The following is an 18120-nucleotide window of genomic DNA, read 5'->3' as shown; positions in this document are numbered from 1 at the left end:
GAATTTGACAGACTCATGAAGAGACTTAGAATAATATACAGACGTATGGCGAAATAGACTATTTCATTTTATAGTCTGCAAATATGTATTGGGCACTTACTGTGTAGAAGACACTGTTCAAGGACCTGAAAATATATACCGGTGAATAAAGTCCCTGTTTTGTTTTGTTTTATTTTTTTATTTTTTAAAAGATTTTATTTATTTATTTGACAGAGATCACAAGTAGGCAGAGAGGCGAGGAAGCAGGCTCCCCGCCGAGCAAAGAGCCTGATGCGGGGCTCGATCCCAGGACCCTGTGAATAAGACCCCAGCCAAAGGCAGAGGCTTTAACCCACTGAGCCACCCAGGCACCCAAGTCCCTGTTTTAATAGTGCTTACATTTTACTGGGGGAAATTCATAATAGACAAAGAAATTGTATGTCAGCTGTTAGGTGTTACAGTGAAAAATAGAGTAAGGGAGAAAAAGGGATGCTATTTTCCAAAGAAAAGGATGAGGGATGATTTACTGATGTCTTATAGTGTTTGGGCTGGTATAACAACTGCCACAGACTGGGTAAATTACAAACAATTTTTTTTTTAAAGCTCTATAGGCTTGAAGTCCAAGATAGGGTGATTATGTGAATGCCATCTTCCAGATCCCAGACATCTTGTATTCTCAGGTAGTGAGAAGGGCTAGGGAAGCTCTCTGAAATTGATTTCATGAAACTAATCCCATTCATAAGGACTCCTCCCTCAGGCTCTACTTTCAAAGGCCCTACCTCCTAATACCATTATTTGGGGTGTTAGGATGTCAATATATGAATTTTGGGAGGACACAAACATTCAGACTATCCTAATGGAAAAGGTGATTCTTCAGCAGAGACATGAAGATTGTGTGTGGACATTTGGGGAAGGAGCATTCCAAGGAGAGGGACAGCTTATGTAAAATCACTGTGGAGTAGCTTTGTGAATTTTAGGAGCAGCAAGGAAGCCATTGGTCTGGACTGAAATAAGGTAAGGCCAGAATAGTTGGGAGAAGTTAGAGTGCTGAGTGTGGAAGGAAAACACAGGTCCTTGTTCACTGTTTTAAATGGAATGGGAAACTACTGGAGAGTTTTTAGGAGAGGAGTGACATCTTATTTCTAGGTTAAAAGGTCACTTTGCTTACTGTGTTGGAAGATCCGTGGGTGAGGAGAGTGCAGAGGCAGGGGTTGTTATAATAACCTCGAAAAGATTTAGTGGTAACTCACCTCAGAGTGGTAGTGGTGGTGGTAAATAAAAAGTAAAGGAATGGGCATGGCTGTGTTCCAACCAACTTTCCAACACTAAAACTGGAATTTCACCTAATTTTCAAATGTCACTAAATATTATTCTTTTATTAATTTTTAAATACGTACCAAGCAAGACAGTCCGCAAAACCTAAAATATTTACTGTTTACAGTTTACCAAATTTTGGTATAGATGAAACAAGATAGGACATTAGTTGGTAATCTTTGAAGATGGGTGATGGTATGTGGAGTTTCCTTATACTCGTTTACTTTTGTATATGGTTGACATTTTTCATAATACAAAGTTTTTACAACGTTTAGGTATGCCAGAGGTGATTAATCTACGTGTCTTTCCATTCCATTTAGACTAATATCTCCTGAAAGTTGTCTGTATCTAGGAAATGCAGCCTTTGCTTTTTGTTTTCATGAAAAAGCAAAAACCCTTTGAAGCCTTTAGTATTGTCAAAGTAATCCCTTCGGATCGGACATTTCGCAACGTGGAAAGTAAAAAGCACAAACGCGAATAGGGGAAAAGGACTTTTGTTTTTGTTTTGTTTTCACAGTAGTATACGCGCCCAAGACCAAACCCCTTTTTACACAAAATCAAGACGAAATCCCCTTTAGTTAGCACTCCAGGATTCTCCGCCCCCGGATGAATCCCGGAAATGACGCCGTCAGCCGAACGCTACCGTCCCCCGTAGTGGCAGGGCAAGAACGTCAGCACGTCGGTCAGCCTCCACGTCTAGCCTGGGTACGACTCGCTGGAACGCCCCAGCTGGCGCCAGTCCCCGAATCTTCGGGAGCACGGTCGACTGCGACTGCGCAGGAATGCTGGGGCGGGTCTTCAAGTCACCCGCCCCCTTCCAGCCTGTGCGGCCAATGAACAGCTCCTGCCCCGGGGCGGGATAAATCCTTAGAGGCCGGAGTGATTAGCCGAGAGGACGGTCCCGCCCTTGGCTCCTCCAGGCCTTCGCTCCCCGCCTCGCTCCGTCCCCGCCCCGCCTCCCTCTCCCGCCCGCCTGTCCTGCTGCGAGGTGACACGGGGCTTCGGCTGGGGAAGGGGGCGAGGGAAGTAAGTTAGACGTCGGCCTGGCGGCCTTGGCGCAGCCCCCCATGTGAGCGCGGTGAGGGGAGCGGGTCTTGGGGACGAAGCGGCTGTGTGGCAGAGGTGGGAGGGCCCGGGGTGCGCTGTAGAGTCTGGGGCGGCTGTGAGGGGGCGAGGGGGACCCGGGTGTGTCCCAGTGCGGTCGGCCGGGCGTGGATAGCGGGTCGGAGGATGCCGAGCTCGCGTCGCCCCATTTCCAGAGCTTCTCCTCGCAGCTTGGCACACCTTGGGTTTGCCTCTGTCGTGGTTGTCTGGGGTGCGAGGAGGCGATTTAAAGATCCCTGAAAACACTGGGAGGGTCTTTGCTGCTCCTTTCTTCTTCCGGGAGGGAGAGGTTGTGAGGCCAGGTGGGCTGGTCAACTTTCACTCTCCGATACTGTTAAAATAAACAAACCAGGAATTCTTCACCCTCCTCCCCACGCCCTGCCCTGCGACTGAACGACATTCCCAACAAGTTTTGAGAAGCGGACTAGAAATTTCTAAGGGATTCTTTGTCTTTGAAATACAGCACTACTGAGTGTGGCTTTATGTTTATAGAAAATAAACGAGTGGCAACAGGATGCATTTTGGGTTATGAGTACTCATCTTTCAGGATCTGCCCTAGGGTTTTCTGACTTGATGTTGGTGTGAAATATTGTGTTGGCTGTGATGTTTTCCTGAAGCACTAGTTTCTGTGAACTCAACTAGAAAAGCTTAGCTGGTTGTTTGCGGGAAGTGAAGTAAAATCATCTATAGTTCTGATAAATCTACATTTTTAAAAATATGGTCTTTGTTTCTAGCAAACCTTTGCGTATGTTTCTCTTTCGCAGATTTATTTAATCGCCCAGCTACCACTGATGAAGATAAGTTGGAGTAACTGCTTGAACTGAATTTTATTGGCCAGAAGACAGTTCATTTGTTTCACTTCTTTTTGTTTTCCCTGCTGCTTTGAGCTTTACTGTAACGGCTGAAAAATTTGGAGAATAAAATGAACATGCCGTGGTCTTGAACACAATTTTTTTTGGAGGAAAAATTAAAGAGCCAGAGGGAAAGTCAGAATGGCATCCAGAGAGAGGCTCTTTGAACTTTGGATGCTTTATTGTACAAAGGTAATTGCTTTCCTTTTTATTTCTAAGTTTTAAAAATACTTTGTTATAAAATTTTGTGACTGGCTTTATTTTATTTAATGGAGTAGCATATTTTTATTCATAGTAGTGAGGCCAAATTTAAAAACATGGAGTTTTCTGGGGCGCCTGGGTGGCTCAGTGGGTTAAGCCGCTGCCTTCGGCTCAGGTCATGATCTCAGGGTCCTGGGATCGGTCCCGCATCCGGCTCTCTGCTCAGCAGGGAGCCTGCTTCCCTCTCTCTCTCTGCCTGCCTGCCTACTTGTGATCTCTCTCTGTCAAATAAATAAATAAATAAAAATCTTAAAAAAAAAAAAAAAAAAAAACCATGGAGTTTTCTGTTTTCCACTTTTCCAGGTTGGAACACATACACAATACTGACAAATTTTTAAATCCTGTAGGTATGGTTTTGATCTTTCTTTCTTTAACAGAGAGAGAGATCACAAATAGGCAGAGAGGCAGGCAGAGAGAGAGAGGGGGAGAAGCAGGCTCCCTGCTGAGCAGAGAGCCCTATGCGGGGCTCAATCCCAGGACCCTGAGCTCATGACCCCAGCCGAAGGCAGAGGCTTTAACCCACTGAGCCACCCAGGCACCCCTGGTTTTGATATTTTTCTTAAGTGATCCCCAAATTATATGTGATATTATGATCTTAGGAGAAAAATAAAATATTTGTTTATGTGTTTTTCTTTTTCTCCCACAAATTGGAGGTGGGATAGAGATATTTTTATGAGAAGAGCATTCAGCATTTTCCCTATAATTAACCTTTTAATTAGCTTAAAAAAGGTTATTGCTTATGTGAAAATGGTTATTGGTTTGAGGTGGTTACTATAAGTTTACTGCGATGATAGGACCTTCTGAGTGTTGTCTCATTTGAGCCACACAAAAATCCTGTGAGATGGGTTTTGTAATTATCCCCTTTTGCTGGTATGAAAATTGACACAGAGGTTAAACAGGCTATGAGAAGCAGAACCACCTGAGTCAGGTCCATGCTTTTATCCATTATGACTCCTTAATATATTTTATTTTTGCATTTTTTAAAAGATTTTATTTATTTATTTGACAGACAGAGATCACAAGTAGACAGAGAGGCAGGCAGAGAGAGAGAGGAGTAAGCAGGCTCCCCGTTGGGATTATGACCTGAGCTGAAGGCAGAGGCTTTAACCCACTGAGCCACCCAGGCACCCCTATTTTTGCATTTAAAAGGAAATTTTTGTGTTTGTCTTTATGTGAATTTTTACACCTTAGCTTTGATTTTGGGTTGTTGGGGGAGAAAGATACTACTAAAAACATGTTTTTCAAGAGAGGAGCTACATTAGTAGTTTGAAGATATTGGCGAGGGTTAGAGAAACATCTCTAATTTACTACTTGAGTTACTTTAAGTCTGGTGAAGTTCTCAAGTCTCAGCTTCTGTTTCTGCATTATCCCTCTGGGCTCCTTTTTCATTCAGCTTTTTAAAGAACAAGTTATTCTTTAACAAACGATCTCTGTTATCTCTAATACTAAATTTTAGAGATCACACTGGAATTTTCTTTGACTTCCTGGTTTGGTAGTTCTCAAAATTACTGAAGGACATCCACTTTGAAATGTTTGATATGGATTTTTAAAATAGCTTTTTAGTCTTTTGTAATTTAATGCCAGAAATGTCTTTTTAAAAATAGACCACTCTTCTAATAAAAAAGGAATTTAATTCACCACTTTTGAAAATAGTCACTAACACATGTCAGCCAAAAATTAAAATGCATTTTAGTATGAATGTCTGGTGGTCTAAAAATGATTTCTTTTAAAAATACATTAAACTTAGTAGGTTTTACATTTTTAGGATGATAAAAGGTAAATGGCATTACATTGTCTTGTTCATTAGTTATGTTGCTTTTAGGTGGAGTTCTCGTTTTGTCATTGTGCTTATTGAAAAGTTGGTATGGGGCACCTGGCTGGTTCAGTTGGTAGAGTGTGCAACTCATGATCTCGGGGTTGTGAGTTTGAGCCCACATTGGGTGTAGAGATTACTTAAAAATAAAATCTTAAAAAAAAATAGTTTGTTGGCATACCCAGAGTTTTATTCTTGATAACTTAATATAAATATGAATCTTCACTCTTTTTATGAAGATGTCTGAGTAGATAATGAAGACCCTTCATGGTCAAATTTTAAAGCCTATTTTTGGATAGGAAGATAAGTCACTTCCCCCTTTTTTTATAAATCCATTTTTATGTTTGAGATTTAAATCAGTTGTGCAAGTAATAAGATTTAAGATTTTTTCAACTATTTTCAAAATCTTTATTAAAATAATGATTTAATGTTTCATCAGTTTAAGTATAAGCTTGTAAGCTAGGTAACAACTTTGTTTTCTACCAACACCTTGAATTCAAATAGTTTCCAAATATATATCCTAGATTTAACACTTCTGCTCCCCTGTTGAGGATGATTACCAAATGCCCAGGTCTCTATACCCTAGGCTTATTGTTCTCATTCTAGCATTCTATCTTTCAAAGCACCTGCCTTTTTTTTTTTTCACCTAACTTTACCATTTTTAACACCTTTGATGGGCCATCAGTCTTCTTCAGGATTGCACAGATCTTTTAACTTAGCTCCAACTTGGACTTCTTTGTGGGCTTGTGATATTGAGAAGTCAAGTTTTGGTTCTTCTCCTATTTTATTTTGTGACCTTGAGCAAGACTTAACCTCTGGTCTCATTTTCTCATATTTCATTTAAGAGTGTGTATAGGGAGAATGCTTGTTTAACTCACCCTTAAGATTTTCATTTGTTTTGACCTCAGAGTGAGGCGTATTTTGTCCTAATGCTTGTGGATTGTCATATAAAAAGTTCATCTTTTTTAAGCTTTTCCTTATGGAAAATTTCAAGTGGACATAAATAAAGAAGATAATATAGTGAACACTTTTGTATCTGTCATCCTGTTTCGTTTCATGTTCAGTAATGTTTTCATCAATAATCTACTACCCCTGCATTGTTTTAAATCCTAGACAACATAATCTTATCTAATAAGTATTTAAAAGTGTATCTATAAAACCAGAACTCTTCTTAAAAACAATCAGAATACGATAATTCTTTGAATCATCAAATACCTGGTCAGTATTCAGACTTTTCTGTAGTATCATAAATTTATTTTCCTGCTGTTTGTTTTTTTTTTTTTTTTTAAAGATTTTTTTTTTTTTTTTTTAATTTATTTGACAGACAGAGACCACAAGTAGGCAGAGAGGCAGGCAGAGAGAGAGGAGGAAGCAGGCTCCCTGCCGAGCAGAGAGCCCGATGCGGGGCTCGATCCCAGGATCCTGGGATCATGACCTGAGCCGAAGGCAGAGGCTTTAACACACTGAGCCACCCAGGCGCCCCCTGCTGTTTGTTTGATTCAGTATTTAAAGTATACACATCATATTTGTTGAAAATGTCTGTTAAATATTTTAACATGTCTGTTAAATATTTCTCCCTCACCATACTTTTTGTTCCTTCTATTTATTTGTTGACAAAACCAGCTTTTGACTTTAACGTTTTCCTCAGTCTGGATTTTGCTGGTTACATCCATGATTTTAATTGTTTTTCTCTCCTGGTGTCTGCAAACTAGCAGATCTAGAGACTTGGCTGATTTACATTCTATTTGGTGGGGGAAGCCTAGAATAATTTATAAGTGTCTCCGCTATCAGTGAGTTTTACCTACATGTATTGATTATTTCATTAGGAATTTGCAAAACTGTGATATTCCAATTCTATCATTTCTTTATTGGCAGAACATACATAGGCAAGCGTTCCCTTGTCAGCTGTTTGACAGTTCCTTGAAGGGAAAGCAAGCAGAATAAATATTTGATTCTTTCTCTTTGTTTTAATGACTGGATTTATTAGCATCCCCCCAAGGTGACCACTTATCTTTCTTAAGTATCAAGTTGATCTTTTTTTTTTTTTTTTTTTAAGATTTTATTTATTTATTTGAAAGAGAGCGAGAGGGAGAGAGCACAAGCAGGGAGAGTGGTAGGCAGAGGGAAAGGGAGAAGCAGGCTCCCAGTTGAGCAGGGAGCACAGTGGGGGGGGTTCATCCCAGGATCCTGACCTGAGCCGAAAACAGGCTCTTAACTGACCCAGGTGCCCCTCAAGTTCATCTTTAATGATTAAAATTTAAATATTGTCTACCATTTTGCTGCCCTAGTTGGTGTGCTATACATACCAAACATTGTATACATGCCCGATAAAGAAGATGACTTTGAAAATTTTTGAAAATCTGCTCTAGAGTGGTAAGGTTAGGACATCCTCCGTATTTGCCACAGTGCTAACCAGCATAGGTATTCCACAGTGCATTAGTCATAGATCAATATTAAGATACTGTTCTAGGGGGGCACCTGGGTGGCTCAGTGGGTTAAGCCGCTGCCTTCGGCTAAGGTCATGATCTCAGAATCCTGGGATCTAGCCCCGCATCGGGCTCTCTGCTCAACAGGGAGCCTGCTTCCTCCTCTCTCTCTGCCTGCCTCTCTGCCTGCTTGTGATCTCTCTTGTCAAATAAATAAATAAAATCTTTAAAAAAAAAAAAAGATACTGTTCTAGGGTTTTTGTGTAATGTAATGTTTTAAAAGTTACTACTTAGAATTATAAAATTTTAGTAGGTGTTTAAATAGCGTAATATCAGAAATAGTCCTTGGGTCATACTGTTTAGGTAGGCAAAAGAAAAGAGAATATATAAATATGTTTTCTATTAGTCTGGGTTTGGTTGTAAGCTTAAATGCTAGTGATTAAAGTTTTTCAAGTACAATTAAATTACTGGTTTCAGTTTTTAGCAGGTGGCTTCCCACATATTAAACTTGATATTTAAAAATTGGGGTAGGGTGCCTGGGTGGCTTAGTGGGTTAAAGCCTCTGCCTTCGGCTCAGGTCATGATCTCAGGGTTCTGGGATCGAGTCCCGCATCAGGTTCTCTGCTCAGCAGGGAGCCTGCTTCCTCCTATCTCTCTCTGCCTGTCTCTCTGCCTACTTGTGATCTGTCAAATAAATAAATAAATAAATAAAAATCTTAAAAAAAAAATTGGGGTAAAAAACTTGGCTATTTGTTTTTCTTTTTTCTTTTTTTTTTTTTTTAAGATTTTATTTATTGATTTGACAGAGAGAGAGATCACAAGTAGGCAGAGAGACAGGCAGGGGTGGGGGGAAGCAGGCTCCCTGCTGAGCAGAAAGCATGACGTGGGGCTTGATTCTAGGACCCTGAGATCATGACCTGAGCTGAAGGCAGAGGCTTAACCCACTGAGCCACCCAGGCGCCCCTTGCCTATTTGTTTTTCTAACCAAACTTTTCAGGTCTGATTTTTCACTTCTCCTTCTAGGAGTCAAATTAATTGCATTGTTAGAAACATGCATCTTCTTAGTGGCTTATTTATTAATGTCATGTAGTTATTATTACATAATATTGGAAGGATGATTTCTGAACACCCAGCATTCCTACGTTCTACAGATAATTTCACTAGATTATGTAGTCTGAACTTTTCTTACCTCCAAACGGTCATACACACCCAGGATCAAGGATTTCATTAACAGTGCATTTCATATAGCTCTTATAAGTTAAACATTAATTTGAACAGGTTTAATCATGTATCTGTATTTTAGTTTAGTACTTAACTATTTCTTGTCTGAGCATATTTTTCTTAAGTTTTAAAGACAAATTGATTTACATTTTAGTGCATATTATCTGTCGTAGGCACCATGTTATTCCCTGTATCCTTTGACTTTTTTTTAAATAATGTGCTTATGGTAAGAGAGAGAGTGCTGAGAACAGTTTTCATCTCTATATTATCCTACAACTTTTTGGAATTCATATATTATAAGTAGCAAGACATACATGTATCATAAAATCCTTCTCTCAACTCCCCTTGGATAGGCATTAGGATATATTTCTGTTCCACATTTAGCCTTTTGGGAGTGCTATAGTTGATCTTCAGAATATGCAAAAGAGAAACTGAACTTCTCAAATTCTTAGATAAGATTAAGTTATTTTTGTTCTGTGTAGTGGAAAGTATCAAATGTATGAACTCACTAAAAAGATACAAGGTGACTCAAAAGCATCATGACATTTGAAATGTGGCAATGTGGGTTGAAAATTTATGGTTCATTTTGGTCATTTGCTTTTTTTTTTCTTTTTTTTGGATACTCATTTTACACTAAAAAGTTTTGGAAAGCTACAGAATTAGCCAAGATTTAGCCCCAGTTTTGCTTCTGAGCTTAAGGAAGGACCTGACAAGAGGTTACATAATTTCTTCATGTTAACAGTTTTCTCATCTGTGAAATGGAAAGGAATAACTATTTTTGCATCTCAGAGTTGTTGAGAAAAGATGAATTGATTATATTAAATGCACTGTAAGGCTATGAAATATAAAATGTTATCTTTGTTAGTTTTGAAATACATGTATGAGCTGGAGAGTGTATCATTACTTCCATTTTGCCTTTATTTAATATTACAGAATAATATTCAAGTCTTTTTATCTAGTGATGAAGCAATGCTCATCTGTCTTAATTTTTTTTTAAGATTTTATTTATATATTTGACAGACAGAGATCACACGTAGGCAGAGAGGCAGGCAGAGAGAGAGAGGAGGAAGCAGGCTCCCCACTGAGCAGAGAGCCTGATGCAGGGCTCCATCTCATGGGATCATGACCTGAGCTGAAGGCAGAGGCTCTAACCCACTGAGCCACCAGGTGCCCCTCTTCAGTGTCTTAATTTCTAATCTGTTTTTATTTTTCTTTCAAACATAGTGCTTAATTATCCTAATATGAGATTTTTTTTTTTTTTTAACTCTAAACCAAGTTTGTTTTGGACCTTGGTGATGCTCCATTTCCTGCTGTTGCCCTTTGTCCTGCTAAATCTGGAATATGACTGAAATAGATAGTTTTGCAATGAGCTCAGAGTAGACTTCCTTTTCAGAATAAAAGTTTTGCTTCATAAAGAAAATAGAATTTAGAGTTGTTTTATTCAAATAAAAAGGCAAGTACCTCTTTTTTAAATGTAGATTTGGAAAAAAAGGGATGAACATAAACTCTTCCAATGAGAAAATTATAATTTAATTATAATCCAAAGTGAAGCTTTTAGTAAGATGCCTCAATATACATCAGCCCTTATAATTTAACCTATATTTAATAAGTCTCTGGTATGTGTAATATAGAAAATGGCTCTTAATCTTTTGTGGCTTAATAATGACTTTGTATATAAGGAAAGTAAAGTGACTTGAAGCAAAACAAAAAAAGTTGCTAGCAGCTCAGTAGTAGTGGTTACCTGTTTGTTTTAGGGTTAGATGTGAAAGCAAGAAATGAATATTTTATATCAACAAACATGGAAGTAGCCTTTAGGAAAGGAATATTACCCTTGTGGTTTGACTTGAGGAGCTCATGCACCACTTGAAAGAGTTGTTAAGATGCATGAATTTTTTTTTTTTTTTTGAGTATCAAAATTTGAACTTCCCTGGTAGAAAGTAGAATTGATAGCACTTAATTGTGTAGATAGGAGCATGAGTGAAAAATAATAGGCTAAAATAACTCTCAGTTTTTTTCTTGGGAGATTCAGGTTTATTGGCAATTACTGAAGAGTTATATGGAAGTAAGAAGAGAAGAAGGTCATAGGGAGCCCTGGGGAACATTATCATTTAAGAAGAGGTCAGAAGAAGGGATTGTAAAGGGTTTATAAAGGAGGAGAACCAGGAGTGAGTAGTTGCGTCAAGTAGAGGGCTTTTATAAAGAAGGGACTAGTCAATACTGTCAAATTCAGTATGGCAATAAAGAAAAGCATTATGGAACATATATTGGAATGGATAGTTAAGAGATTATTGTTGGGGTGCCTGGGTGGCACAGACTCTTGGCTCAGGTAGTGATCTCAATGTTGTGAGACTGAACCCCACGTGGGGGCTCTGCTACAGCGGGGAGTCTGCTTCCCTTCCTCTCCTCTACCCCTCTCCCGACCTCCCCATGCCTTCTCTCTCTTTCTTTCTCTCAAATAAATACTTTTTAAAAAATAGATTATTATTGGCTTTAGCCAAGTAATTCTAAAACAGGTGGGAAAAAATGTTAAAAATATAAATCCCCACTTCATTAATTTTTAAATTAAAAGTAGCAGGCTTAAAATTACTGCCAAACTGCCTCTTTTAAGGTTTGAAAATGTTAATTTTGATTTTTGTACTTCTCTGGCCAAGGGACCTTTATTGCTGTCTATACCACACTTTGCATGGCACTACTCTAGAATATCTGAAAAATTTCAGATTGCCAAGAATCCATCTGTAATTTGAAAAATGTAGCTCTACAAATTGCAGAATCACTGATGTTCGTTGGTAGCAGTGCAAATGTGACCACTGAAATTGAGTACTAGTTACAAGGTAGTCCACTTTAATATACTTAAATTAATTTGAAATTAATAGAAATGTAAATACAAACTTCACAAACTTTTATATGAAACTTATGGAACCAGAAATATTTCTAATAATTCCCAGGGTTCTTGGACATGTTTTAGGAAACCTTGATCAGTATTGACACGTTGTTGCTACCTTACCTTTTCTATAGCTTCCTTTCCCTATTGCAAAATTACTTGGCAGGTTTATGACAAGGGGGTGAAATTTGGGATCAAGAATCTAGTCTACCACCTTCTGATTTCTTGGTTACAGTTATTCATATCTTTCCCATATACAAAATTCGCTTCATCTCCATTTTATGAATTCCAGAAGTCTCATTCAATCATGGAATTAGTTGAAACCCAAGATCTTGTAATATGTATTAGGTCTAGTTGTGGTTTTTATTGATACTGAGACCCGTGACCTCAGAATATACTGTTGGTATCTGGCCCCAATCAACCCAACATACTGTGGTAACTGAAATAGGAATGCCACAGTAAAGACTCTTGAAACAACAGAAAGAATGGGAGGCATATAGGAGGCTTTGGTCCACAGCAATTCTGAAAACTGGGCAAATGTGTCCTGGTCTCTTTACTTTCAGAGAAGGAATGTTCCCGTGGTTCTGTTCTTGGGTATAGTTGCACAGGCCACTGTTCTTTATTGCTCTTGGCTCCATATTCTTAGATGTTCTTTTGGTACATCTGAGGAGGGCACTGGAGACCATACTTTCTTATGACTGAACAACTCATCTGGCTTCCTGCGTACAGAAAGTCCCCTATAGAAAATGGGAAGTCCACTTTCTAATTCTTCTGCCTTCACTTATTTTCTCATGTCTTAGAAACTACGTTGTCTAATAACTCCAGCATGATGTTCTGTAGTATTTGAAATAAAAGACATATTTGTCTTCCCCTTCACTTTAGCGGGGAAAATGCTGGGGTTTCCTATTAGGTTAGCTTCAGGCATTGGGACTAAGACCTGTAATGTATAGTTCCTCTAACTCATGGATCAGATTTATGGTAGGTAAATGATAGATGTTTTACTTTATTCATTTTTTTCTTAGGTATACTATTGATACTTCTAATGCAGGTTTGCTACTTTTACAATATATTGTAAAACTACTTAGAATAGTTTTATGTGTGTACTTGTTAAGATGTGGATAATTAGACTATTCCTAAGTTCCAGAAAAATACTAAAGTTGAAAAAGTTATGAAAAAATCATAACTTACTTTAATCTTTGGTAGTTAGTGGTTGCCATTTCAAATATTCTCCTTTATTAGAATCATTATGAATTATAAGTAGGTACATTTGGAATCAGGCACTGCACTTAATTCTCAGTAGTCCTTCATTTTAAAATAGGTAAAATATAATGCTTATAGATCAAAGTTTATTGCCCTGTAGTATATGAATTTAAGTGTTTGACCTACCTAACTTGCTTTTTCTGTTTATACTTAGAGGTTTTGGTAAACTTTTGATTTATTTTATGAAAATGGTATTTATTTTTTCAGAAAATTTTATTCTGGTCATTCAAAATCTACGAAGATGTGGTAGCTATCTGAAATGACTGGCATCTGTCATAACTGTAAATCAGTTCCTTTGATGTTGTCAGAATTCAGACAAGAGTTAGCAACACTCATTTCCTCCTCATTTCCTCAGCTTTTACCAAAAAGAATGGAAGTCACCTTATTTCTTTTTCAATAAGGAAAACAGGGAGCTCTGCTCTTAAATATATTTAATATGTACTATACTGTTTTTTTTTTACTTTTTTTTTTTTTAGTAAAATTTGTGTGCATGGGCCAGCAGTGGCGCTGGGGGGATGGGGAAGAAGAAGGGCAGAGAGAGATGGAGAGAGAGAGAGACTCTTAAGCAAGCTCCACACCCAGCGCCAAGCTTAACGTGGGGCTCAGTCTCACAACACTGAGATTGGGACCTGAGCTTAAATCAAGAGACAGACACTTAACTGGTTGAGCTACTATACTGTCTTTTAAAATATTCAAAGTAATGTCTTCTTATCTGTATCTAAGGCATATCAACCTTTTCTCTTTCTTTTTCTTTTTAATTAAACTTTTTTTGTTTTTTAATTAACAGTAATGTATTATTTGTTTCAGGCATACAGCTCTCTGATTTATCAGTCTTACCCAACACCCAGCGTTTACCACAACACATACCCTCCCCAATGTCCCATCACCTAGCCACCCTATCCCCCATCCCCCCTCCCCTCTGCAACCCTCAGTTTGTTTCCTAAGATTAAGAGGCTCTTATGGTTTGTCTCGCTCTCTGGTTTCATCTTGTTTTCATTTTTTCTTATCTTCCCCTATGATTCTCTGTTTTGTTTCTTAAATTACAAATATCAGTGAGATAATATGATAATTGTCTTTCTCTGATTGATGTGTTTTGCTTACAATAATACCCTCTAGTTCCATTTACCTTGTTGCAAATGGGGAGATTTCATTTTTTGATGGCTGAGTAGTCCATTATAGATATATACCACATCTTCTATATGCTTTCATCAGTTGATGGACATCTGGGCTCTTTCCCTAGTTTGACTATTATGGACATTGCTGCTATAAACATTGGGGTACAGGTGCCCCTTTAGATCACTACCCTTCTATCTTTGGGGTAAATACCTGGTAGTGTAATTGCAGGGTCATAGGGTAGAGCTATTTTCAACTTTTTGAGGAACCTCCATACTGTTTTCCAGAGTGGCTGCACCAGCTTGTATTCCCACAAACAGTGTAAGAGGGTTCCCCTTTCTCTGCATCCTCGCCAACATCTGTAGTTTCCTGATTTGTTAATTTTAGCCATTCTGAACTGGTGTGAGGTGGTATCTCATTGTGGTTTTGATTGTTATTTCCCTAATGCCGAGTGATGTTGAGCACTTTTTCATGTGTCTGTTGGCCATTTGGATGTCTTCTTTGAAGAAATATCTGTTCATGTCTTCTGTCCATTTCTTAATTGGATTATTTGTTCTTTGGGTGTTTCAACATTTTTAATTTATGTCTTGTGACTTAAATTCAAACTCAGAGTTGTCTATTCACATTGAACCAAAGTATTAACTGATTCATACGTCTCTCAAAAAGTTTACAATTTGCCTCTAAAAAAATTCAGTTTTGGGGCGCCTGGGTGGCTCAGTGGGTTAAAGCCTCTGCCTTCAGCTTGGGTCATGATCTCAGGGTCCTGGGATCAAGCCCCGCATCTGGCTCTCTGCTCAGCAGGGAGCCTGCTTTCTCCTCTCTCTCTGCCTGCCTCTCTGACTACTTGTGATCTCTGTCTGTCAAATAAATAAAATCTTTAAAAAAAATATTTTAAAAAATCAGTTTTGTTTGATATATTTAATTGTCAAATTATTTTTCATGACATTAAAACATTTGAATAGTAAGAAAGATAAGTACTATTTTATTTATGATATCATTGTGAGGTGAATTTATACTTTTTTATTGAGCAATTTTGACTTAGGAGTTTTGTCAAAATACAATATTTAAATAAGTTTAAATAAAAATTTCAATTTTTGAGTGAATGAGCTTCCTTTTAGGCATAAAAATACATAAGTTTTCTAATTTAGAGTTATGTTCTAAGGAAAGTAGTGTTTTATGTTAGAATTACAATTTTTTAAATTTAAGATACAATTAGTTATAGAAAATACAGACATGCTAAAAGTAAAAAATTTCATTTTTAGAGATTTTCAGTTAAAGTACTTTATGGGTATCTGTAAATTAATTACCTTTACTACTGTGAATCATTAAGATATTAAATTTGAAAAACTTCAACCTGACATGAAACTTCAACTTTAAGCTTTTAAGCTCCAATTAAAAAATATCAGTGTTATATTTAGTTAATACATTCACAATGGTAGGCTTTTCTTAAAAGAATTCACTGTAGGTAGGGGTGCCTGATTGGCTCAGTTGTAAGAGTATGCAAGTCTTGATCTCAGAGTCTTGAATTTGAGCTCCATGTTGGGTACAGAGATTACTAAAAAAAAATAAACTTAAGAAAACCTTAAAAAAACAAACAATTCAGGGACTCCTGGGTGGCTCAGTCCATTAAGCATCTTTGGCTCAGGTCATGTTCCCAGGGTCCTGGGATCATGTCCTGCATCAGGCTTCTTGCTTAGCGGGGAGTCTGCTTCTCTCTCTGCCTGCCGTTCCCCCTGCTTATGTGCTCGCTGTCAAATAAATAAATAAATGAAATCTTAAAAGAAAAAAAAGATTTTATTTTTTAATTTTATTTATTTGACACAGGCAATGAGAGAGAGAGAGGGAGCACAAGCAGGAGGAGCAACAGAGGGAGAGGGAGAAGCAGGCTCTCCACTGAGCAGGGAGCCTGAAGTGGTGCTTGATCCCCGGACCCTGGGATCATGACCCAAGCGGAATGCAGACGCTTAAGGACTGAGCCACCCAGGTGCCCCAAATAAATACAATCTTAAAAAAAAAAAAAAAAAGGATTCACTGTAGTCCAATTCAACTAGTTATTGGGTGCCTGCTGTATACAGATGTTATTTACTGTCATCCCTTGAATTGTGTATTTTTCTCTTTTTAAAAATTTTTAAACTTCATTTTTAGAGCAGTTTTAGGTTCATAGCAAAATTGAACAGAAAGTACAGAGAGTTCCTTTGTATTTCCTGTCCTTACATATGTACAGCCTTTCCTGCTAGTAGCATGCCATACCACAGCGGTACATTTGATCACTTGACTGCCTTCCCAAAAACACCTGAGTCAGACATTTCTTTACCTGTCTACCGTGTGTGAAACTCCAAGGTGAACACAAAATTAATGCAGCGAGTCATGTAATACCTAACATAAAACATTCCAGATGTTGGCTTTTCAAGTCTTGCTAAGTTTAGCCTAATTTTCTTTTTTTTTTTTAAAGCAGAGTTTTTTGTTTGTTTGTTTTTAAGATTTTATTTATTTATTTGACAAACAGAGATCACATGTAGGCAGAGAGGCAGGCAGAGAGAGAGAGAGAGAGAGAGGAGGAAGCAGGCTCTCCACTGAGCAGAGAGCCCAATGCGGGGCTCGATCCCAGGACCCTGAGACCACGACCTAAGCCGAAGGCAGAGGCTTTAACCCACTGAGCCACCCAGGCGCCCCTTAGCCTAATTTTCTGCACTACGTTGATCAAACCTGGAACTTAGTTATCTGAACAACAGGTTTGGTTTTCTTTCCCTTAATTTAAGAGATACAGGGACGCCTGGGTGGCTTAGTGGAGCATCTGTCTCAGATCATAATCCCAGGGTCCTGGGATCGGGCTCCTTGCTCAGTTGGGGGTTTGCTTCTCCCTCTGCTGGCTGCTCCCGTGATTGTTCTTTATCTCTCTCCCTTTGACAAAGGAGTAAGTACAATCTTTAAAAAAAATTAAATAAGTAAAATAAAACTCAAGATATACCTAAAGTAAAATTTGAAATCTTCTCTCTAGGGATTGGTGTATTCTACGCCTAATTTTTTATCTAGACCTCTATTTGAATGTTGCTTTTTCATTTATGTTAAAATGACTTCCAAACCTTTCAAGATGTGACAGACTTTCTTTTCATCAAAATTTTGTCTCTTTTATCTATTTAATTGACTGACTTCATCTCCAGATAGTTTCCCATTTAGATTGTGGGCTTAGATGTGAGACCTTAGGGAAGATGAATGAAGTCATCACGGATTGCTTAAAGAGGTAGCATTTGGACAAGGTTTTAAAGAATGAATAGTAGTTTAGTAGCCACAGAATATGTTCCAGGCTCATAGAAATCCTGACCAAAGGTATGAAGGAAAAGTGACCTTAGTTTAGACTTTACTTTTGGTAATAAATTAGTCTAGGTTGTTAGACCAACCCTTCTGAAAATCATTTGCGATTCTGAATAAAATTAAGAAATATCTTAATGGCATTGAGAAGCTGGCAAGATGATGGTAAGGCATTATGAGGCTATATCTTAGTGAAAACAGGAACTTAGGTAGATGGAGAATGAAGCTACCTTTCCTGGCGAACTTGAGCTTTTGTGTTTTCGTGGTCTTGTGGATGGAAGGAAGAAATCAAAGGCAAGGGACTAATCAGAGTGAGAAGTCTAATAGATTTTTCCATCATGACCCCCAAAAGAATACATCCGTGGGGTAAAGGTCAAGTGGAAACAAACCCACCTCACTCTTTGATCTTCACTTGGGGACTCCAGGAGAAAATGACTTTGTGTTAACAGAGCTAAAAGGTAAAAAGTCCCTGAGAGGATGAGACCACCAGTTGATTCTTTCATGAATTTGCAAATCAAATTTGCCTCTCATTGTAGGGAAAGTCCAAAAGCTCTAGGTCTTGCAGACTAGTCTGCGGCTTGGTAAAAG

The 18120-nt window shown here is 38.2% G+C and overlaps 1 protein-coding gene across 1 annotated transcript in view; it reads left to right on the top strand.

The window, feature by feature from the left end:
• The first annotated feature begins 2084 nt into the window (after positions 1–2084).
• Positions 2085–18120, top strand: part of NBEAL1 (neurobeachin like 1) — a 187229-nt gene continuing 171193 nt past the window's right edge. Inside the window, exons 1-2 of the mRNA XM_032860042.1 lie at positions 2085–2319; positions 3359–3440. Of these exons, the coding sequence (XP_032715933.1) occupies positions 3390–3440 (51 nt within the window). The 5' untranslated portion in view covers positions 2085–2319; positions 3359–3389. The remainder of the gene's footprint in view (positions 2320–3358; positions 3441–18120) is intronic.

The sequence above is a fragment of the Lontra canadensis genome, unplaced genomic scaffold, assembly GCF_010015895.1.
Source record: "Lontra canadensis isolate GAN:19392208 unplaced genomic scaffold, GSC_riverotter_1.0 scaffold18, whole genome shotgun sequence".
Taxonomy (NCBI): Eukaryota; Metazoa; Chordata; class Mammalia; order Carnivora; family Mustelidae; genus Lontra; species Lontra canadensis.
This window is presented reverse-complemented; position numbering and strand designations above follow the sequence as displayed.